Source organism: Dipodomys spectabilis, unplaced genomic scaffold, assembly GCF_019054845.1.
Source record: "Dipodomys spectabilis isolate Male_0828 unplaced genomic scaffold, ASM1905484v1 ptg000054l, whole genome shotgun sequence".
NCBI classification, from domain to species: Eukaryota; Metazoa; Chordata; class Mammalia; order Rodentia; family Heteromyidae; genus Dipodomys; species Dipodomys spectabilis.
Window position 1 is genome coordinate 10,148,561 of NW_024870731.1, and position 24,842 is coordinate 10,173,402.

Below are 24,842 nucleotides of genomic sequence, written 5' to 3' on the forward strand. Positions count from 1 at the left end.
TGAATAGGACTTCAATACTCTGTAATAAGAGTAAGAGTTGACAAATAGGACTGCAGCAAATTAAAAAGCTTCTGCACATCAAGTATCAGATAAAGAACAACCAGGGGCTGGGAAGATGGCTCAGTGGTAGAGCGCTTACCTTGCATGCATGAGGCCCTGGGTTCGATTCCTCAGCACCACATAAGCAAAAAGAAAAAAAAGACAGAAGTGGCGCTGTGGCTCAAGTGGTAGAGCACTAGCCTTGAGCTAAGGAGCTGAGGGACAGCACTAAAGCCCAGAGTTCAGGCCTCATGACCAGACCCCGCCCCCCCAAAAAGAAAGAATAACCAGAATACATAAAGAAATATAAAATGTAAAAACCAAAACAACAATCCAATAAATAGGCAAATGAATTAAGCAATCATCAAAAGAGGTACAAATGGATAGTAAATACATAAGTATTCAATATCAAGCCATAAAGAAAATAGAAATAAAATTAACAATGAGATGTCTTACCCAGTTGGAATGACAAATACAAACAAAAAAAAATCCAGAAATGTTGATGAGAATGTGAATGTTCCTGTGAATGTAAATAAGTGCAGCCACTATGAAAATGTTGTTCGCAAAATTGAATACCCACATGTAGAAGACTAAAAATAGACTGTTATCTCTTACCCTATACAAAAATCAATTAAAAGCTGGATCACAGTTCTTAATATCAGACCTAAAGCTTTGAAACTACTCTAGGGAAACAATAGTATAGAGGTTCCACCAAAAACTAAAACCAGCCTTGGCATAGTGACTGTATCTTGTAATCCTGGCAACCTGGGAGACAGTGATGGAGGAGTTGAGGCCATCCCAGGAAAAAAAATTATCAGATCCCATTCTGACCAACAGTTGGGCATGTTGGTATGCCCCTGTCATTCCCATCAACTCAGGAAAGCACGCAGGAAGATCACAGTCAAGGTTGGCTAGAACATAAAGTTAAGACTCTATCTCAAAAAAATAACCCAGCAAAGTGGCCCAACTAGTAGAATGTCATCCTCACAAGCTCAAGGCAGAGTTCAAATTCAAGTTATTGCTCCCCCACATAAAGAGAACTACTGTATAACTCACTCAAAACATATTCAAAGAAATGTCACTGTACAATAGATACCTACATATCCTTGTTTATAACATCACTATTCAGAATAAGCGAACTCTTGAATACCCACATCAACCAATGAATGAGTAAAGAAAATATAGTATATGGATACAATGGAATTATATTCTTCAGCCATAAAGAAGAATGAAACTACTGGAAGCAATACTGCCTTTACTGTATTTTGCAGGTTCCATTGTGTTTTCATTTTCATTTGATTCTAAGAGTTTTGTTTTATAATTTTCCCATGGTTTCTTCAATGAACACTTTTCAAAAGTAATGTTTAATTTCCATGTCATCTTACATTTAAGAAGGAAATGCCTGGCTATAAATGCCTGCATCTTAAAAAAAAATCAGAAAGCCCTCAAATAATTTGATGATGCAGCTCAAGATCTTAAAAGCATGCCAAATCCAAAATTAGTAATAAGAATTACCAGGGGGAAATAAATGGGGAGTAAAAGAACAATATAAAAGATCAATGAAGGCTAGCACAGTGGCTTATGGCTAAAATCCCAGCTGCCCAGGAGGTAGAGATCAAAAGAATAGTAGTCAGCTTGGGCAAAAAAAATTAGACCCCATATCTCCATAAACAAGCCAGGCATGTACAAAGTCGTAAGCAGGAAGATTGCAGTCCAGGCCATCTCTGGGCAAAGAAGACCCTATCTGTAAAGAAATTAAAGCAAAAAAAGGCAGAGACATGACTATGGTAGTAAAAATCTGACTAGTAAGAGGAGAACCCTGAGTTCAAATCGTAGTACTACCAAAAAGGAAAAAAATCCAAGTGTTTCTTTGAAAAGAGAAACAAGATTAGCAAAACCTTAGTCAAACTACAAAGATTCAAATTAATTAGAGAAGAGGGATGTTACAAAGAGGGAAATCAAGAATATGGAATATTTTTTAAAAATACTATAAAATTGGAAAATCCAGAAGAAATGAATTTCTAGATACATGTGACCCATCAAACTGAACCAAAAGGATATAAAAAAAAAACAAAATATATGAGCAACTAGCAATAATAATTGAAGCAGTAATAAAATCTCCAACAAAGCCGGGCGCTGGTGGCTCACGCCTGTAATCCTAGCTACTCAGGAGGCTGAGATCTGAGGATCGCGGTTCAAAGCCAGCCCGGGCAGGAGAGACCGTGACACTCCTATCTCCAATAAACCACCAGAAAACCGGAAGTGGCACTGTAGCTCAAGTGGTAGAGTGCTCGCCTTGAACTGAAGAGCTGAGGACAGCGCCCAGGCCCAGAGTTCAAGCCCCACGACCGACAAAAAAAAAAAATCTCCCAACAAGAAATACTCACAACTGGATGGTTTCATTACCAAATTCTACTAGACCTTTAAAGAACAGCAATGTTCATCATAGTAGTACATCAAATCAAAGGGAAGGATACTCCAAACTCACTCTATGCAACCATTATTATTCCCAAAACTGGATAAAGACACAGAAAGAAACTAAGCCAGTGCCAGTGGCTCAAGCCTTATAATTCTAGCTAATCAGAAATCAGTAGAGGATCCCGATTGGCAGGAAGTTTGGATTCTATCTCCAATTAACCAGCATAATGTCAGACTGGAGGTGTGGCTGCACTGGTCTAGTTAAAGTCTTGAGCTAAAAGCTGAGCTACAAATCCTGAGACCAAGCCCAATGCTGGCACACACTCAAAACCCCCCAAAAACTACAGACCAAGTTCCTTGATGAACACAGGCACAAAGATCCTCAAAAACTTGTAAACCAAATTAAACAAATATTATGAAACTATATACCATGATCAAGTCAGTTTCATTTTAGGAATACTCAGTATACCAAACAAATAGACATAATGAAACATACACGTACCCAAAAAAAACACATGACCATCTCAATAAAAAAAGCATTTGACAAAATTTAACATCTCTTCATAATACTCTATTGAAACTAGGAATGGAAAGATTTTATCTAAGCATAATAAAGGCTCTATCTTATGTAAGCATAATAAAGGCTAACAACAACCAAGACTATTATACTAAACTGCATTTATAACTAATGAGATGAAAAATCTCTACAATAAAAATTATGACACTGAACAAAGAAAAAACTGCCTAAGACATTAAAAGAAACACCTCCCACATTCATGGATCAGCAGAATATTGTGAAAATGGCCATATTGCTGAAAGCCACCCACAGATTCAATGCAATCCCCATCAAAATTTCAATATTCTTTATAGAACTAGGAAAAACAATCCTCATATTCATATGGAAACACAAAAAGATCCTGAACTTCCAGAGCAATCCTGAGCAAAAAGAGCAATACTGGTGGTATCACAACACTGATTTCAAATTATACTACAGAACCATAGTAAGAAAAACTGTATGATACCAACACAAAAATAGACACAGACTAATGAAACAGAATAGAGGACCCAGAAATAAATTCATGCAACTACCACCATCTGGTTATTAATAAAGGTATAAAAAGCATACAAAGTAGAAAAGATTGTCTCTAACAAATGGTGCTGGGAAAGTTGGGTATGAAGAAGACTGAAACTAGTCTGATCTCTGACCCTGAACAAAAATCAATTCCTAAGTGATCAAGGACCTTAAAATACAAGCTAAAACTTTGTGACTACAAGACAGAAAAACACTTCAGGATATAGCTATAGTAAATGATTTTCTGAATAGTAGCTCAGGAAATAACAAGAGTTGACAGAGGAGACTGCATCAAATAAAAGTTTCTGCACAGCCAAAGAAACTAATAAAGAGACTACAAGAATGAGAGAAAATGTTTGCCAGTTATTCATCTGACAAGCATTACCTAAAATATTTAATTTTTAAAATTAAACACAAAAATTTTCAGTCAATAATGGGCAAATAAACAACAGATAATTCTTGCAAGAAGTACTAATGGCCAGGCACTTGTGGCTCACACCTGTAATCCTAGCTACTCAGGAGTTTGAGTTCTGATGGAGGTTTGAAGCCAGCCAAAGCAGAAAAGCCCTGGGAGACTCAATTCCAATTAACCATGCAAAACCCAAAAGTGGAGCTATAGCTCAAAGTAGTGGAGCACTAGCCTTGAGCAAAAAATCCTCAGGAACAGGCCAGGTGCCAGTGGCTTATGCTTGTAATCCTAGCAACTCAATAGGCTGAGATCTGAAGATTGCGGTTCAAAGCCAGCCCGGGCAGGAAAGTCTTTGAGACTCTGATCTCCAATAAACGACCAGAAAACTGGAAGTGGTGTTGTGGCTCAAGTGGTAGAGTGCTAGCCTTGAGCTGAAGAGCTGAGGGACAGCGCCCAGGCCTAGAGTTCAAGTCCCATGAGCAACAACAAAAAAAAAAGCTCCAGAGTTTAAGCCCCACAACTGACACCCTCCCAAAAGTACTAATGGCCATTAGATGAAAAACATGCAAATTTTTAGTCATCAAAAAAGTGCAAATTTGGGGCTGGGAAGGTGGCTCAGTGGTAGAGCGCTTGCCTTGCATGCCTGAGGCCCTGAGTTTGATCCCTCAGCACCACATAAGCAAAAAGAAAAAAGCCGGAAGTGGCACTGTGGCTCAAGTGGTAGAGCGCTAGCCTTGAGCTGAAGAGCTGAAGGACAGCGCCCAGGCCCAGAGTTCAAGGCCCACAGCCGGACCCAAAAAAAAAAAAAAAAAAGTGCAAATTTAAACTACATGGAGATTCCATCTCAATAAAAAATGAACCAAATGGCAGTGACTCACACCTGTAATCCTAGGTACTCAGAAGACTCTGAGATCTGAGGGTCTAAGTTCAAAGCTAGAAAGTCTATGAGACTCTTATCTTTAATTAACTAGCAAAAAAGCTGGACTAGAAGCATGGCTCAAGTAATAGAAGACAAAACCCATTCAGAGTTCTAGGTCCTGCACTGAGGTCCCAGTACAAACAAACACAAATAATGCTGGTGAGGATGCAGCAGAAAGAGAATTCTTTATGTACTCTTTGTGGGAATGTGTATTAGTCTAACCACTATGGAAATCCATATGGAAGTTCTTTGAAAAACTAAAATTGGAGCTGGGCATCTGTGGGTCGCACCAGTAATCCTATCTACCCAGGAGATTGAGATCTGAGGATCGAGGATAGAAGATAGCCCAAGCAGAAAGTCCTTGAGACTCAGCTACCAAAAAGACAAAAATGAAGCTCTGTCTCAAGTGTAAGAGCACTAGCCTTGAACAAAAAACTCAAGAGACTGCAACGAAGTTCTGAGCTCAAGCCCTAGACCAGTAGCAAAAAACAAAACAAAACAACAAAAGCAACACCTAAAATTAGAAATACCATTATGATCCAGCTGAACCATTTCTAGGAATATACTTGAATGGAGCATATAGAACACATACATTCAGACCCATGGTTTTTGAAGAATTAATTAACCCCAACAGTCAACTCATACAAGAGGTCTAGGTGTCTAACAACAGATGAATGAAGAAAAAGTGGGACACATACAGAGCAAAGTAGATGGGGGCTGGGAAGGTGGCTCAGCGGTGGAGTGCTTGCCTTACACGCATGAGGCCCTGGGTTCGATTCCTCAGCACCACATAAAGCAGAAAGCAGAAAAAGCCAAAAGTGGCGCTGTGTAGAGCGCTAGCCTTCAGCTGAAAAGCTGAGGGACAGCACCCAGGCCCAGAGTTCATGCCCCACAACCAAGCAAAAAAAAAAAAAAAAAAAGGAGGAGGAAATATTATTTGCAGAATGGAGATCATCATGTTAAGCAAAATAAACCAGACTTAGACATCGAAATAGCACATTTTCTCTATGTGGCATCCAGCTTTAAACATAAAGACACAAAAGGAGGGAGGAGTTGAAAAGAGTCCTTGAGATAGGGGCAGGAAAGGGTAATGGGTGGATCAATGGGATAATATGTTAGATGCATGTGTGAAAAAAATTGTCACAATATACCCATTTTTTCATCCGATTATTATATACTAATAAAAATATACTGCATACATATACGGAAACAGAAAAATAAAACTTTTTATTTTTTTGGTCATAGAGTGACAAAGAACATGGGCCTGGGTGCTGTCTCTCAGCACTTCAGCTCAAGGCTAGTGCTCTACCACTTGAGCCACAGTGCTTCTTCCAGCCTTTTCTGTTTATGTGGTGCTAAGGAATTGAACCCCAGGGCCTCATGCATATGAGGCAAGCACTCTACCACTGAGCCACCTTCCCAACCCCAAAATAAAACTTTTTTTAAATAAGAGCGAGATTGGGTGAGTCTGATCAGGATACAATGTACTTGGAAATGCTGCAATGAAACCCTTCTTATACAACCAATGTATGCTAACAAAGTGAATATAAATGCATACAAAAATATCCAATTTCTGCTTAGTATTTGACGTTCTACTTACACAAAAAAAATGTTATAAATTTTCTGAATTACTGCAGCAGGTACCTAACTGGTATTGAATGCTCTTCTTTGCCTTTTTGTATCTATCCTTCTAAAACTTGTAGTGGTTACTTCAATTTTCAGTGTCATGGGCCCTTCTGAGGATCAAAGTACACACATGTATACACACACACACACTCTCTCTCTCTCTCTCTCTCTCTCTCTTTCTCTCTCTCTCTCTTGTTGATTATTTTAAGAAAATCTACCCATTACTTTCCACCCCCAAAATCTGAACCTAGTATTGCAAGCACTTTATAAAGTGATCACAATTAATTTATCTAACCTAACTCTCATCCTCTTCAACTCTACACACCAATCAAGTCTAAGTCCTCATTATCTTAACATCCTTGGCTTCCCTTCTTTCAAACACAATTGTTTGCTTGTAGCACTGAGAAATCCAGTGACCTAAAATACCTCTCCCTTGCTAAAGGGTTTTCCTATACCTATAATCTGATCATTTCCCAATTCTGAAATGTTATCTTCATCCACTAATAAGTTCATCAGATTCTAATTTTTATTATCCAAGGTATCTAGAAATCAAGAAACATAGAAAGCACTTATGTTAGTTATAGTTTCAAGTAATGTGTTTTCCTTTAACTTCTGCAAAGAAGTATATCACATTGTACTCTAGGTAATATTATCCTTGTAACATAGATGGTAAGTACTATATTCTTGTGTCCTGTTTAGTCATCAGCAGAAAGCAGAACATCTAACATTGCATTATTTGATGAATATATGGGCATTACTGTCCTTCAATATTCGTGTTCTGGAGCCCTAATCATAAAATTTCTCAAGGGTTACCTTGATCAAACAATGCCCTACTTTTTTGTAGGAAGATCAAGTAAGAACTTTTCACTATTCAAAGACCCTCACTCTAATCACCATTAACCTCAACAGGGGCACACAAAGATGACTCTTACACAAAAAGAATCCAAATGAAAAACAATTATTGCATGTTCTCACTAGTATGTAAAAGCTTAAAAAATACAAGTGTAGAGCAGAACAGTAGCTCCCAGTGGCAAAGAGAGAATTGTTAATAGGTCCAGGGGTATAGCTGGACAGAAGGAATAATTTTTATATGTAATAGGATAACTATAGTTAACAATTGCTTGCATGTACTTTTCCACAGCAAAATAAAATATATAACTGTGTATTTCTACAAGTAATAGTAGAATTTTTTAATGTTCCCAATACCAAGAAATGATAGGTGATGGATATACCAGCCACTCTGACCTGACCTTTGCATAATGTATAATGTATAAGATATATAAATATATAAAATGTATAAGATACTATACCCCATAAACATGTAATTTATATGACTACTTTTCAAAAAATATTTTTAAGTGGGGGAAAAAGTAAGATTCCAAGGAAACTGCATACAGTATACAAATGAAAATAAAAATGTAAATATAAAAGCTACTGTCTTTTAGTACTCCTACAAAATTTAACTTCTGTTATAAAATAAATCCTGAAAATAGAAATACTATTCCATATTATACATATAAAAGCTACAAGTGGAAGTGAAATGGCATAAAGAATGTGAAGGTTTGTCTTTTTTTTTTTTATTATGTAGAAACCATGTTTTTCTAGACATACTAACATTAAAGGGTGTGTGTGTATCTATCTATCTATCTATCTATCTATCTATCTATCTATCTATCTATCTATCTATCTATCTATCTTGGCCAGTCCTGGGGTTTGAACTCTTGGCCTGGGCACTGTCCTAGAGCTTTGTTCTTTGCTTAAGGGTAGCACTCTACCACTTGAGCCACAGCACCAATTCCACCTTTTTCTGTGTATGTGGTACTGAGGAATTGAACCCAGAGCTTCATGCATGCTTCGCAAGCACTCTACTACTAAGCCACATTCCCAGTCCCTTGGGTATACATACTTTAAATCATTCTTTTATTATTTAACATTTTCATTTTCATGTTATGTTTCAGTAAATCTTATGGACTTTTTTTTGCCAGTATGAGGAATTTTTTTTTTTTTTTTGGTTGGTTATGGAACCTGAACTCTGGGCCTGGGTGCTGTCCCTCAGCTCCTCAACTCAAGGCTAGTGCTCTACCACTTAAGAGCCACAGCGCCACTTCTGGCTTTCTCTGCTTTATGTGGTGCTGAGGAATCGAACCCAGGGCTTCATGCGTACAAGGCAAGCACTCTACCACTGAGCCACCTTCCCAGCCCCCAGTATGAGGAATTTGAACTCAGGGTCTGAGCCTGTTTAAACATGCCTGTTCAGCTGGCAGCTTTATGCCGGTTATTTTGCAGAAGAAATTTCTCCTAGACTTTTCTGCCAAGTTAGCTTCAATTCTCTGATAGAGGATTCAGTCTCCTGAACTGCTACGATTACATGCATAAACCTGTAGGTAATACTTACACTTGCTAGAGAAGCACTCTATACCACAAGACATGCCCTTGGGCCTGTTTGCTTTATTTTTTCCTACTTCCTCAAAAATTTTTAAAAAAAATTTTTGGCTGGTCCTGGGGCCTAAACTCAAGGCTTGGATGCTATCCCTGAGCTTTTCTGCTCAAGGCTAGAGTTCTAACACTTGAGACAGAGCTCAATTTCCAGCTTTTTGGTGGTTAATTGGAGATGTTTTTCTAGCTGACTTCAAACCTTGATCCTCAGATCTCAGCCTCCTGAGTAGCTACAATTACAGGTATAAACCACCTTCAACCTGCTCTAGGTTCCTCAATTTTTGCTCAGGCTAGCTATGGACAGCAATCCTCCTACATATGCCTCCCTTGTATCTTGGACTACAGACATATTCTACCTACTATATTCATCTTTGTCAAGATGTATTCTTGCTAACTTTTTGCCCCTGCTGGCCTTGATTCTCATGCTGGCCTTGATTCTCGTGATCCTGCCTCCCAAATACCTAAAATCAGACAGAGGTGTGAGCCATTTATGTACCCAGCCTGAACAATTTTTTAAAAACAACTCTTAAACATGATTTAGAAGTTCTGACTGCAACCAGGCGCTGGTGGCTCACTCCTGTAGGCATGAGGATCAAAGCCAGCTGACAGGAAAGTCTATGAGAACTCTAACCTCCAACTAATCACCAGAAAACCAGAAGAGGCACTGTGACTCAAGTGGTAGAACCCTAGCCTTGAGCTGAAGAGCTCAGATACAGCATCCAGGCCCAGAGTTCAAGCCCCAGGACAAAAAAAAAAGTTATGACTGCAGCTGAGAGGTAACACTTGCCTAGTTTGAGACTTAGATCTGATCTCCAGCACCAAAAATAATCAAGTTGATGACCAACAGATTCTTGATACAAGATGGATATACTAAAAAAAAGTTATGCTAAGGAAGACAAAAAGCTGTCTTATGATTTTGCTTATATGAAATATCCAGAATAGGCAAATTCATATATTAAAGAGTAGATCAGATATGTGATACTTGCATGAAACAGTTTAAATCTTGTTAGTCTCCCCTTAGTACTAAATTGAAGCTAGAATTTTTTCCCTTTTGATAAAGGAAGAGAACAAGAGCATGTTATTTTGTATATTCCTATATAGTAAGTAGTGATTGATAAACTTGAAATGCTAGATTATAAACTTAATTATAAACTTAATCCTAGGTACAGTCTTATGAAATATCACAATTATTTTTAACTATTCATTGTTTTTCAAGATATTTTAAGTTATGTGTTTTTTTCCAGAGCTGCTTCTAACCTTGAGACTATTTTTTTTTGGGGGGGGAGGGGGGAGGGTCGGGTCCTGAGGCCTGAACTCTGGGCCTGGGCACCGTCCCTCAGCTCTTCAGCTCAAGGCTAGCACTCTACCACTTGAGCCACTGCGCCACTTCTGGCTTTTTTCTTTTTGCTTATATAGGGCTAAGGAATCGAACCCAGGGCTTCATGCATGCAAGGCAAGTGCTCTACCACTGAGCTACCTTCCCAGACCTGGGGCTATTTTTTTTAATTGAGGTGTAATTCCTAAGGGGTTAAGTTGTCGGAAAAGGTGTCCTATAACTATGGCTGGATGTCTTCCTCAAGGGACCATTTTACTTTTTAAGAGTCATTTCTAAAGTTATGCGGTCATTAACTTTGGGGGCTGTTTTGCATATGAGTGCTGATAAAATTAAAACCCAAGTTGACCTCAGCCTGCATCATATTCCATTGAATGTTGACAATGGAAAGAATACTTGCCTTTAGTATGCTATTATTCTGGACTAGTAACTGAGGAAGAAACATAATTTTCTTCCTTGCATAAGTCAGAAAAACTTACAGCTATTGTGTGTAGTGTCCTTGTTCACCTCTTAGCAGATGAAGTGAGCTAGCTGATAGTGTTAATTCAGATTTAAGAAACTATCTGAATCTTGGTCTGAATATACAATGTACTTGCAATATTAACTACATCAGATAGCTCTTACAGTTCCTATGTGTACCTAGACTCCCTCCTACATTCAGTAGTTACTGAACTTGGTAAACTGGCATTGTAGTTTATTGCACCAATTTTATAAACTTTACAGTGCAATACTTGTTATTTTTCTGAGGCAAACCAAAGGTATTTCTCGAGGTTCATGGTGCTTTCTTTAGCAGTATTTGATGGAGGATCTTTTTATACATTTGTAGATGAAAAAAAAAAACCACAATTTTTTTAAAAATTGTAAACCAATTTTTTTAAAATTATAAACCAATTTTTTGGCTGAAATTGTGTAGGGTAAGTTAAACTGTATTAGCTGATATAAGTGTATTTCTGTAAGCAGTTACGTTGAAATAGTTTTAAAAACTAAAACAAAGGAGATTAGGGCTGAAAGCAAGTGGCTCACACCTGTAATCCTAGCTACTCAGCAGGCTGAGATCTGAGGATCATGGTTCAAAGCTAACCTGGGCAGACAAGTGCATGAGACTCTTATCTCCAATAAACTACTCAGAAGTGATGCTGTGACTCAAGTGGTAGTGCTAGCCTTGTGCACAAAGAGGCTTGGGGGCAGTGTCCAGGCCCTGACTGGCCTGGACAGTTAAAAGCCCCAGGATCAGCAAAAACAAAAAAAAGTAAATTAGTGGCTGACATGAGCTAGGAATAAGGGAAAATGGAAAGTGACTGCAAATGAGCAAAAGTTTCCTTCTGGAGTAATGAAAAAGTTCTGGAAGTAGGAATAATATTGTAGTTTTACACATATAATAAAAACCACTGAATTGTACTTTGTAAGAAAGTGAATTTTATCTTCAATTCTAAAGCTTATTACCAGGATGAGGGTGCATATCAGCATTAGAGTGTATGCTTACCATATATGAGGTCCTGGATTCAATCTCCAGGTGCAAACATACAGTTTTTTTTACTTTAGTTATTGTATCTTCTAAAGAAAAAAAAATTATTGGCTGGGAAGGTGGCTCAGTGGTAGAGTACTTGCCTTGCATACATGAAGCCCTGGGTTTGATTCCTCAGCACCACATAAAGCAGAAAAAGCAGGAAGTAGTACTGTGGCTCAAGTGGTAGAGCACTAGCCTTGAGCTGATGAGCTGACAGTGCCCAGGTCCAGAGGACCAGAAAAAAAAAATTATTAAGCAATCTTATGCTCTAGTTTGCTTTTTTCAACTGATAAAATTTAGCAGTTACAAGGTAGATCCTTACTAGCCCTTTTTCAGAATTTCAGCACTGTCACTAGTTGCTAACTTGCCAGCACTCATAAATACGCATTTTGTAAAATTCAGGGCCTAGATGCTATCCTTGAGGTTTTGCTACCACTCTACCACTTGACTGATAACTACCTAAAAAGCTGACTGTGGTGCTAATTGGAGATAAAAGTCTCCTGGAGTTTCCTGCCAGGCTGGTTTGAACCTAGACCCTCAGATCTTAGCCTCCAGAATAGCTAGGATTATAAGCATGAGCTACCTACACCTGGCAACAATCTGGATTTCTGCCTTTAAAAAAAAAAAAAAGATGGATGTGCAGGCACACCCACACATCAACAATGGTTAGAACTGAGCTGCAACTAACACACCTGATCCAATGACTTCACTCTTCTTTACCACTCTTATTGTTTTCTAATCACCGAAGCTAAGTGTTGGTTGTCAGTAGCTTTGCAGTCATGGAGTTTGTGATCTATAACCTAAACAGGCCTCTATCTTTATGTTTTTAGAGTGTACTACTGATAAATTCAAATATAATTAATGAGAATAATTTTACTAACAAATATAAAAATAATCACAGTGACACTTGTTGAAAAAATGTACAATTCTTAAAGATTTGTGCTATATAAACAAAGGTGAAGACATTCAGGGAGAAAATGCTTATGTCTACTTTTATTAACAGGAAACAAATTATTTTCATTTTTATTTGCAATTAAAAATAAGTTTCATTTCACAGAAAGTAATGCAGTAATTATTATCTCCATAATTATGTGTTGGCACAAAATGAGAGAATGATATCTTATTCAGATAGACTGGATGAGAATAAATTGCTTTATTTACACACTGATTTTATATTTAAACCACTGAAGACCTTCCTAATGCCTTAAACACAGTCAACCCTTATTCACTTGAGGATTGTATGTATTAAACTATATTTTTGCAACACTAGAAAAAAATTAAAGTATTTCCTATTACAAATGTATATAAGGCTTTTGAGTTAGAAGCTATATCAAATACCTGCCAGCTTTTAAATTCTGGATACTTATCCACATCTTCTCATCCTTTCCTCCAAATAAAGTAATTCATCTAGCTGAACTGCTTTTCCTGCAGATGGGAAAAGTTAAGAATATTTGCATTCCATTTCATCTTTATCATCACTTCTACTAGCTAATAAAATGTCAATATATAAGATAACTTCTAAAAACAGCAATTCTCTTTAAATTAGGCAAAATAAACTCATCTCAAAGTCTTTGAAAAAAGAAACTAGACAGGCCAGTAAGTAGTATAGAGAGATTCATCTTAATGTTTCCCCAAGCATGCCACCTCATTAACTTGTCCAAGTATTCTCATGTGTACAAGTGACGTTTTAAAAATCATTATCACCGGGCTGGGAAGATGGCTCAGTGGTAGAGCGCTTGCCTTGCATGCCTGAGGCTGGGTTCGATTCCCCAGCACCACATAAGCAAAAAGAAAAAAGCCGGAAGTGGTGCTGTGGCTCAAATGGTAGAGCGCTAGCTTTGAGCTGAAGAGCTGAGGGACAGCACCCAGGCCCAGAGTTCAGGCCACACGACTGGACCCAAAAAAATAAAAAATAAAAATAATAAGTAAATAAAAATCATTATCACCATAAAGTATCAATGGTTACTAATATTACAGGAGGGTCACAACTGCTTCATAATTCCAATTCCTAAATCCAGTGCAAAGGAGCAACTAGATTTTATTTCCAACTAAAGTAATTCTGCTTCTGCTTAAACTTGATGAGTTGGGTGTTTTCATAAAGTTTTACCAAATTCCTAATTCACACAATGATCTAAGTCACAAAATAACTTTTTTTCTAAAGTGTAGGACTAGAAACAAAAAATGGAAGCACAAAGTATTCCCAGATGAGAAGATTAGTATCAAACCTAGATATTGGTCTTCATGCTCCTAACTGTACAATAATTACATGTGATTTATGCTTTACCTGTTATTAACAGCATTGTCTGCTAGAACTCTGTGATGTGTTCTCTATCTGTCCTGTTCCATACAGTAAGCAACAGTTGTGACTACTGAGCACTTCAAATATGGTTAGCAAGACTAAAGAAGTGAGTTTATTTCATTTTAATTAAAGTTTCCATAGGTGGCTAGTGGCTATCAAGCTAGTTAAGTTCCACAAGTAATTTAAAATACAAAGTATAAACTAAAAAAAAAAAAACAAGTGTTTTTCAAAACCCTGATAGTAACATGAGCTCCTTCCTGGTACCAAATGATACATAAGGTAGGGCTATGAACACTAATATTATCTATGAAATGAAAATTCATATTAAGCAGACTGGATTTGAGGTCTAATATTTGCAAAGGAATAATATAAAAATTGCATCTCAAGTTTTTCCCCATTGTCTTTGTAAAAGGGGTACTCACTTTCGGAATAGTTTCCCAATGTATGCAAGTTACTTTCCTTTCAAATCTGTTCAGTATCTTCTGTTCAGAAAAACAAATGACAAAAATAAGCATTCAGCACTAAAGTTTCCGCGACTTGGTAAAGATCACACGTTCATTTCTCAAACCTTAAAGAAGAGCTAGAAAATTTCTGAAGCGTATGCATTGCCTGAAAGCCTTAGTACTCTTCTTCCAACATTTTTAGATATATGAATCGTTCAGATTTAGTAGTGATTCCATTTCTAGACCCAAAGTATTTTTTTTCTAATTCCAGCGTGTCAACGTCTTTGTGTGTGTGTGTGTGTGTGTGTGTGTGTGTGTGTGGCACTTCAGGTATTCTTCCTAAGACAAGAAAAGTAACCAAGATGGTGTACAAAATGTCAAAAAAGCAAACAAGTCTGGAAACTTGCACCACAGAGTAACAACTAGTTCCAAGAAGAAATCAACCAGTTTTTGTTTGTTGTTTCCGGGAGAGAGGAGAGTGGGTGCCGCGAACGATTCCGCGAAGCAAACCCAAGCACAAGGTCGTGACCCGAGGTCACGGCTGCCAGCAGGGCTCCCGCCCTGCGGCAGAAAGCCACCTGTTAGGCCCCAGCCTCACCTGACGAGAAAGAGGAGGCGCCGGGCCGGCCGCGCGCCCGACCTGAGGCAGCCAGCGCCGAACCCGCCCCTCCGGCTGCGGCCGCAAGCCCCCTGGCGGCACGTGGGCTTCCCGGGGCCCGGGCGGCTCTGACATGAGGGGCTCCCGCGGTCATTAGAACCCCGTCACGCGCCGGCGCCAGCCCTAGCCCGGGCCTCGACCTCGGCCTCGGTCCCCCGCAGCTGAGCCACCCGGCCGAGCGGGGGGCCCACCGCCGGTCCGCCCTTTCCCCCCTCCCCCCGGCGGCGTGATCCCGCCCTGCCGCCCCTCACCTACCTGGTCGCGGAGTTTGAGGAACGCCATGACGGTCGCCGCTGCTGCCACCCGACCCACCGATCCCGCCCCAACAGCTTGGGCCGCTGCCCGGGGCCAGCGGGTCGGCGGCCGGCTTCGCTGAAGACAACGCGGGCAGGGGGCGGCACCGCCTCCCCGCCCGCCCGCCGCCGCCGAGAGGTGAGGAGCTTGGCCGGTCCCGCCTCCTCCACGGAGGACTCCCCGCCCTCTTTCTTCCTTTCTTTTTTCCTCGGCTGCTTCCTCGCGTAGCCCTCTTCGCCGCTGCCGCCGTCTCCTTCTCCTCACGCCCCTTCCCGAAATACCCCGGCAGCCCCCGCCGCTGCCGCCGCCGCCACCGCCGCGCCGCTCCAGCCCGCGGAGCGGCGGCATCCAAACTCCACTCCACAATATTACCACCACCGCCCGCCGTGATTGGCGGCCGCGCGGGGGAGAGGCTAGAGTAAGCCGAACGCCCATTGGCTACGCCGCCTCGCTCGCTCGCTCCTCCCTCCCCTGCGGCGGGCGGGGCGGGAGAAGAAAGCCCAGAGGGGTGGGCGCCGATCGGCGGCGCGCGCGCGCGCTCCGGGCGGGGAGCGGGCCGGGGGAGGGGCAGCCAGGTATCTGGGCTGGGCGCGCGCCCCAGGCACGGTGGGTGGAGCCCGAGGCTGGAGGTGGGGAACCGGAACGCTGTGGGGAGGGGAGGGGAGGGGAGAAAGAACGGAGGGGGAAGGGTGGCCCACGGGCTAGGATTCCCACGTGGAGGCAGAGTGCAGGCGCTCCCCAAAAGCTGGGGAGGGTTTGAGAGGCCGGGTGAAAGAGGCCGGAAGGGGTGTGAGAGAGGAGATCTGGGAGCGCTGCCTTTCTGGGAGCGGCTGGGGCGGGGAGACGGGTGGACTGGACTTGCACGTGGAGATTGAGAATGCACCAATTGGTTGGGAAGGATGAATGAGCCCAGCGAGTGGGGTGAGCGGTGGCCACGAGGGGGTACTGCCTTGTCCTGGGCGATGTGCACCGCTTAGGGGGGTGGTGATGCTGGCACGCTGGACGGAAGGGCGTCGTCTTTGCAGCCACACAGGTTGTGGATGAGCCTTTGACTGCCCACTGTCCTAATCCCAGGCTGTCAAAGCTGCATGCGGTTCCCATTCCCGAAAGCTCCCCTTGCCAATCTTGCAGATCTTTTTTCCTTTCTTCTTTTGTATCCGAAGGATTTTACCTCCCACTTGAGAAGAATCAATTAAAAAAAAAAAAAGATGTGCACAATTTCCAATAATATAGCATCCTGGGATGGAGGAGAGAAACGACTCCCTCACCCTGCCACACACCCCCACGCCCACCCCACAGCTCTTGAAACGGCTTTTCTTTCTTAGGCAGCCGCACACTGTTACCATTCCAGGCTTGTGTGGGAGAAGATTGGTTGTATGCCTGTCTGTTCACCCAGGCGGCTACAGCCCCTGGTTAATAAAAGGTACAGATGGTTAGGACACAAATTTATGACGTCGTGCTTGTATTTTAAAATTCCCCCTTTCCCTACATTCACTTGTGTCTCTTGGGACAGACTTTATTTAGAGGATCGATTTGAAACTAATGGCAGTCTAAAGAAACAGGAATCTATTCCAGTACTGACTGTTTTATCATCATGCTGACCTTAAAGCAAAAAAAAAAAAAAAACAACAACAAAAGAAAACTTATCTTTAGGACCATAAAAAAAATGAAAATATCCAAATACAAGCTCAAAAACACTGCTGATTACCAAATAGTCTGGTCCTGTGTTCTTTGTCATAATTCTGTTGAAACAATTTCTTATCTAAAATTACATTCCTCATAAATGATATTTGCTACTTAAAATGGAGGAATTCTAACTTCGATGTAACTGTTCTGATGAGGCCAAAAAGGAAGTCAGATGCTTTTGCTTGGTCTCCAGTACTTAACTCCTGGCTCTTTTACCTCTTCCACACCATCAGATAAATAGGGACACTGTTACCCAACCTCTCAATCAGTTCAGTGAAGGTGAATGTTAATGTTGTGAAAGCATTTGAGTTCTCCAAAACAAAGCTGTTATGTTACTCTTACTAGAATGTGATTACTAGCCACCAAATGCTTTATCTGCCTTATTGAATGGGTGTAAAAATCATTCATAAGTATGATTGTTCAACACTGCAGTTGTTTAGTCTAGAGTTCATATACACTCTCCCTTCCAGTAATCTCTCCTTTAGGTTAGCGTTCTAGAATTTAAAGACACAACAGGAACTTGATTAGGAAAACGGCAAAGTGTTTTTAAGTGTTTGAATTTAAATTATGGACTATACATGACTGAGCTAATAAAACTTTGCAGGGCTCTTCTGAAATTTCCTACTTAACAATAATTTATTGTTTTGTAGTGTGCAATCTCTGTATTATATAGTAGGCTATGAGCTCTCTTAATAGAGGATGCTTTAGAACTAGCTGGATTTTCACCTTGAGCATCATCTGAGTCTCAGTTTCACCATTTGTTTAAAAAACTAAAAAACTTAACATTACCTGGCCTACACATCTCACCCTACCCAACCAGATAATGATATGAAAGGCTGTGGGAAAGCTGAAGAACCCTTCAAATTTAATATTAATATAAAAACTACATTTCTGCAGCTGGTCAGACTAATACTTTGAATAATTGGAAATAAAAAAATACTTCATTGAGCAATAAAGTAAAATAAGATTTATGTTCAATTTCTGGTAATATTTTAACTGTTATAGATTATTTTTATTATAAAATATTCAAATATTGAATGAATCTGTAATCCAAAGAGTCTCACATTGTGGAAGCCAGTGGGGCCCAGGTACCTAAAGGCTCTCAGTCATCTCTTTTTCCCACTTTTCTCTCTTTCCTTTTATTCTCCTTTACTACAGCCTGCAGCTCTGTTCACATATTAAATACTCAGTAATAATAAAGCAGCTAGTAGTCCTAACAAATCTCCAGAAATGACGGATTGTTTGTTGTAGCCTCATGCATCCATGCCTCAGCCATTCATTATTGCCAAATCAGAGAAGTGATGATAGCCTCTATTCAGAATTCATGTCTGAAACATCCAGATATGACCAGCAAAGCAACTGCCTTGAACTAGGCAAATTTTATTTACAGTGCTACTGCATGTTGGTTACTTACTGTTACGTGGTATGCTTTACCTCATGTAAGTTTTTCATTAACCTCTTTTTTTTTTTGCCAGTCATGGGGCCTGAACTGTGGGCCTGGACGCTGTCCCTCAGCTCTTCAGCTCAAGGCTAGCGCTCTACCACTGGAGCCACAGCACCACTTCCAGCTTTTTCTGCTTATGTAGTGCTGAAGAATCGAACCCAGGGCCTCATGCATGCAAGGCAAGCACTCTACCACTGAGCCACCTTCCCAGCCCCTTCATTAACCTCTTTATGTGGGAAAAGGGCTCAAAGGAGCTAAGTATGCCTAGAGTTAACCAAATAGTTTCACTGATGACTAATCAATGGTGAAGCTTGGATGCATGCCGTCCTCCAAAGCCAGAAAAGCAGTTATGTGGTTGGAAATGACAACTCCAGAGAGGGTTTTGAGCTAGAAATCCCTGTCTTATAAAAATGATTTTGATGAAGAGCCTGAAATAGAGAATGACTACAATTGACTGCCAATACAGCAAAGTTCAGAGCCCTAGATAGTATCATCAGAACATTCAGTATAAATCTAAGACATTTTATTGATAGAGAAATAGAATATACAGATAAGAATGTCTGTGATTATATATTTACATATATATTTATTTTTTATTTTTTTGTCAGTCATGGGGCTTGAACTCTGGGCCTGGTCACTGTCACTCAGCTCTTCAGCTCAAGGCTAGCACTCTACTACTTGAGCCACAGCACCACTTCCAGTTTTCTGGTGGTTTATTGGAGATAAGAGTTTCACGGCTTTTCTTGCCTGGGCTGGCTTTGAACTGCGATCCTCAGATCTTAGCCTCCTGAGTAATTAGGATTACAGGCATGAGCCACCGGCCCTGCTGTGATTATATTTCAAGAGGAAAAATGAGTGATCATATCAAAGAAAGAAACAAGTTTGAATAGGATTTTTTTAAGTGGGGCCTACAAGTAGTAGTGAAATTACAGAATATCAAACACAATAAGAAAAATGTTAAAATCTTCCTCTGGGAAAAGTCAGATTAGCAAAAAAGGCATGACAGTCATCTTGTCAGCAAATTTGTCATTAATAATAGGTAATGGGAGATGGCAGAAAACATCTCTATTAAGAGACCTAACTGAGAAACTAGAGTTCTGTGCCTGCCTAAACTATCTTTCAAGTAGGCTCATAGATGCCCACTGAAAGAAATCCTAAGGAATAAATAAATCCCAACAAGAAAAAAGCTGAATTAAAAATAATAAAGTGAGATGGCTAAGCAAATGAATAATCAAATATCTTCATCATACTAAGTCCATAGTATCTTATTTTAGGTGTTAACATTTTAGAATTCTTAAAAAGGGAAAATTTAAATATTGGTCTTAGAAATATAGTAGATTATTATAGTAGGAGGAATTCAGAGTTAAAGTAGCTAGACTTAACTTTATTCAGAAGTGAAATATTCCTTAACTTTGGATTTTGACAAGTTATTATATTGGTTAAGTTTCTTTGTTGAAAAGCACAGAATCCATGCAGGGGTTTCTTAAAAAGATAACAGCTCTCTTGGGCTGAGAAGGTAGCTCAGTGGTAGAACGCTTTCCTTGCATGCCTGAGGCCCTAGGTTCGATTCCTCAGCACCACATATGCAAAAAGAAAAAAGCCGGAAGTGGTGCTGAAGAGCTGAGGAACAGCGCCCAGGCCCAGAGTTCAGGCCCCACGACCAGACCCCAAAAAAAAGAAAAAGAAAAAGATAACAGCTCTCATAGTCATTGGAAGAGCTAGCAAAACAAACTGGGGCTAATCTTCTTGAAAAAGTGATATAAAATGTGAAACAGAACTGACATGATAAACTGTTGCTGTTTCCATCAAGTACCAAGTGCCAGGAGCTCAACTTTTCTTAATTTGCCCCTGCTGTCAGCATCAATGCCAATTCTGTGTCAGAAACTTGATCTTGAAAGCAGGAAAGTGGAAGCTGCAGAGAGCTTGTGTCCTCACCTCCCTCACATTTCTATAGGCACTGCTACTTAGCATGAGCCTATGGCACAGGATTGCATTATGGTTGTAAATTCTAAACCCTATTCCAAGAATATGAGATTTATAACCAGAGAATTCTCCTATAATAGAAATATTGTCTAAAAGATTATAGCTGCCTTAAATATAACAAAGTCTTCTTTCTAATATGCATGTGAAACATTTATTTACCAAAGTAAGAGATAAAATGTAGCTTCCAAATGTATAGAGAGAAAAACAATGGCCTAGAAAAACCTAGTTGTTGGCAAAAAGAAAAGAAGAATTAACAAGATAGTAAATAGGTAACTCAAATAGGATTATGGGAAGAAACCCAAGTATATTGTTCATCGCAATAAATGTAAATGGGTTAGACCTGTCTATACAAAAGTGACGACAACAAAGCCTGGTGCCAGTGGCTCATACCTATAAACCTAGCTACTCAGGAGGCTGAAATCTGAGGATCGCAGTTCAAAGCCAGCCTGGGCACGAAAGTCCATGAGACTCTTATCTCCAATAAACAAATAGAAAACCGGAAGTGGCTCTGTGGCTCAAGTGGTAGAGCACTTGCCTTGTGCTGAAGAGCTGAAGGACAGGTCCCAAGCCCAGAGTTTAAGCCCCATGACCAACCACAAAAAAAAAAAAAAAGATGACAACAACAATATACTAGAAGTTTTTAGAATAGCAATGTGCTTTTTGCAAGCTATATGGTTAAAACAACACATTATCATAACTTGTGGGGAAAGAATTTTATTTTATTTTATTTTTTTTATTTTTTTTTGTCGGTCATGGGGCTTGAACTCTGGGCCTGAACGCTGTCCCTCAGCTCTTCAGCTCAAGGCTAGTGCTCTACCACTTGAGCTACAGCGCCACTTCCAAGGGGGAAAGAATTTTAAAAGGAACTATATGCCAAGAAAATACTAATCATGCTCATCTAGTAACATTAACATTAGCTAAAAGAATTTAAGGTAAAAGAGATTGGTAGGAATAAACAGATAGGGGCTAGGAATGTGGCTTAGTGTTAGAGTGCTTGTCTAGCATACCCAGAAAAAGCTGCAAGTGGAGCTGTGGCTCAAATGATAGAACAAAAGAAGCTCAAGGCTCATACTTGTAATCCTAGCTACTCCAGAGGCTGAGATTTGAGGATCATGGTTCAAAGCCAGCCCCAACAGGAAAGTCCATGAGACTCTTATCTCCAATAAACCACAAGAAAACTGGAAGTGGCGCTGCAGCTCAAGCAGTAGAGCACTTACCTTGAGCTGAAGAGCTGAGGGATAGCGCCCAGGCCTAGAGTTCAAGCCCCATGACAACAACAACAAAAGAAGAAGAAGAGGAGGAGGAGGAGGAGGAGGAGGGGGAGGAGGGGGAGGGGGAGGAGGAGGAGGAGGAGGAAGAGGAAGAAGAAGAAGAAAAAGAAGAAAAAGCTGCTGCTCAAGGACAATGTCATTATTGTAAAAGGAACTATCAATTAAGATATATAGTAATGAACTTGTATGCATTTAATCACCTAAATAAACTTTTTCTTACAGAAAAAAGGCATCATCAGAAACATAAGCTAACAAAAGTGTTAAATACTATAAAATTGGTAAGCTTTAGTGTATTAGTCAGACTTTTCATCATTTTGACCAGCACCTGAAGAACAACATAAAGATTTATTTTGTCTCATGATTTCAAAGGTTCCAGTGCATATTCAGCTGGGCTACACTGTTTCTGGGCTCTGGTGAGGCAGAACATCTTGGTGGAAGGGCCTGGAACGGAGGAAAACTACTTACCTCATGGTGGCCAGAAAAGAGAGAATGACTAGAAAGGGTACAGAACAAGATACACCCTTCAAAGACATGCTCCCAGTGATCTACTTCCCCAGCCAGGCCCTACCTCCCAATGGATTATAAATCCACCAATGGATTAAATTGATTAGGTCAGAGGCCTCAGGATCTGATCACCTGTTAGTAGCTCTACCAGCTAGGGATCAAACTTCCAACACATGAACTTTTGAAGGAACATTTCATACAACATTGATAGCATGTGAGACTATATGCATATGCACATATATAATCAGTAGTCTAAAAAATGTGCTTCATTGTCCCAAATAATTAAGTCTAGTCATTTTAAAGGAGAGATCTACAAAAATGAGAGCAAATGCCTTTCCTTTGTTTTATTTCACAAAGTCAGTAGAGAAGTAAAACCAAATTAACAGCACCAAGACTCATGGTACAACAGATGTTTCTAAAATACCTTGTTCCATCCCAACCCTCTCATGTCCAACTTTTTGACAAATGCAGTTATTTCAACAATAGGGCTATTCAGAATTGTTTCATTTATTTAGAAGCCTTCTGGGTGCTTCTTTACCTAATTCTTGCAAGTATCTCTGTGATGGTACTTCTGTGGTTGAAACACATAGAAAATGTATATAATAAACTGAATTAGAAAAAGATATGCAATATATATGTATATAATATAAACTTAAAAACCAACAAGTAGAGGCTGGAAAGGTGGCTCAGTGGTAGAGTGCTTGCCTTGCATGCATGAGGCCCTGGGTTCAATTCCTCAGCACTACATAAGCAGAAAAAGCCGGAAGTGGCTCTGTGGCTCAAGTGATAGAGTTAGCCTTGAGCTGAAGAGCTGAGGGACAGTGCCCAGGCCCAGAGTTCAGGCCCCACCCAGAAAACAAAAAACAAAACAAAACAAAAAACAACTAAACATCTATGAATAGGAAAAAATAACTAGAAAAATCCTGGAAGAAAGTATATAATAATATTAAAAGAAGCTATGTTTGAATGACAGAAATGTAATATAGTCTTTTTCTGTATTTTTACATATTTCTTTCAGTGAGATATCACTTAAATCATTAGCATTTTACATATGCTTAAAATTTTTCCTCAGCAGGGCTGGGAAGGTGGCTCAGTGGTAGAGCGCTTGCCTTGTAAGCCTAGAGGCCCTGGGTTCGATTCCTCAGCACCACATAAGCAAAAAGAAAAAAGCCGGAAGTGGCGCTGTGGCTCCAGTGGTAGAGCGCTAGCCTTGAGCTGAAGAGCTGAGGGACAACGCCCAGGCCCAGAGTTCAGGCCCCACAACCGGACCCAAAAAAAAAAAAAAAAAAATTTTCCTCAGCTACCTCATTGAAATAAAAAATATTCACAGCAAACAGTTGTCCAAATGGCAAAAGAAAGGATGGGCTCAGTGGTAGTGCTTAGCATGTGTGAGACCACATTAATTAACTAGTTAATTAATTAAATGGCAATAAATTATGGCAAAAGGAAAGCAAATATGAATAAACTCAATACCCCTCAATTAAAAAGCAGATGTTGTTGGGTACTGGTAGCTCACACTTCTAATCCTAGCTACTCAGTAAACTGAAATCTGAGTATATCAGTTCGAAGCTAGCCCCGGCAGGAAAGTCTGTAAGACTCTTTTCTCTAGTTAACTGCCAGAAGTGGAGCTTTGACTCAAGTTGCAGAGTACTAGCCTTGAACAAAAAGTCCAGATACAGTGCCCAGGTCCTGAGTTCAAGCCTTAAGACCACCAGAAAAAAAAAAAAGGGGAGCCAGGCACCAGTGGCTCACGCCTGTAACCCTAGCTACACAGGAGGCTGAGATCTGAGAATCATGGTTCAAAGCCAGCCCAGGCAGGAAAGTCCATGGGACTCTCATCTCCAATAAACCACTAGTAAACCGGAAATGGTGCTGTGGCTCAAGCAGTAGAGCATTCGCCTTGAGCTGAAGAGCTGAGGGAAAGTGCCCAAGCCCAGAGTTCAAGCCCCACGACCGACCCCAAAAAACCCCCAAAAAAGTGAGGTTTCAATATTCCACTATAAACTTAACTTGACAACCAATATTACAGACTACTCCACCAAATGACCTAACAGCACATGTTTTCAAGTATACAGAGAAAAATTTCAAAAATAGACCATATGCTGAAATAAGCCTCAATACAATAAAAAGATTGAGACTATATGGATCACATTATCTGATTACAATGCAACTATGTTAGAGGTCTAGAACAGAAAGAAATATTTAGAAAATTTAAAACACATCTAAATAACCTATAAGTTGAAGAAATCATAAGATGAATTAAATAAATTGGACTGAATGAAAATAAAAACATCATGAAAATTTATAGGATGTAAGTAAAGCAATGTTAGAGAGAAATATAAAGCTAGTTGCCTATATTGGAAAAGAAACAAGGTCTTAAATTAAGATCCTTAGTTAGTGTCTGCCTTAAGAAACCAGAAGTCAAAGACAAAGGTGAACCCAAAGCAAGCAGAAGGAATGAAATAGTAAACAACAGAGCAGAAAAATAGTAGCGAGGAAAA

The 24,842-nt window shown here is 40.1% G+C and overlaps 1 protein-coding gene across 4 annotated transcripts in view; it reads right to left on the reverse strand.

Moving 5' to 3' along the window:
* Ankrd28 (ankyrin repeat domain 28) overlaps positions 1-15,801 on the reverse strand; it is a 166,041-nt gene extending 150,240 nt beyond the window's left edge. For 2 of the 4 annotated variants that reach the window (XM_042679786.1, XM_042679785.1), the window contains exon 1: positions 15,415-15,471. Coding sequence is in view for 2 of the 4 variants with exons in the window: in XM_042679787.1 (XP_042535721.1) it covers positions 14,481-14,540; positions 15,415-15,801 (447 nt within the window). In the remaining 2 variants the exon portion in view is untranslated. Of the gene's footprint in view, positions 1-14,480; positions 14,541-15,414 lie in introns of all 4 variants that reach the window. The other 2 variants (XM_042679787.1, XM_042679783.1) reach the window with 2 other exon arrangements.
* Positions 15,802-24,842: the final 9,041 nt, after the last annotated feature.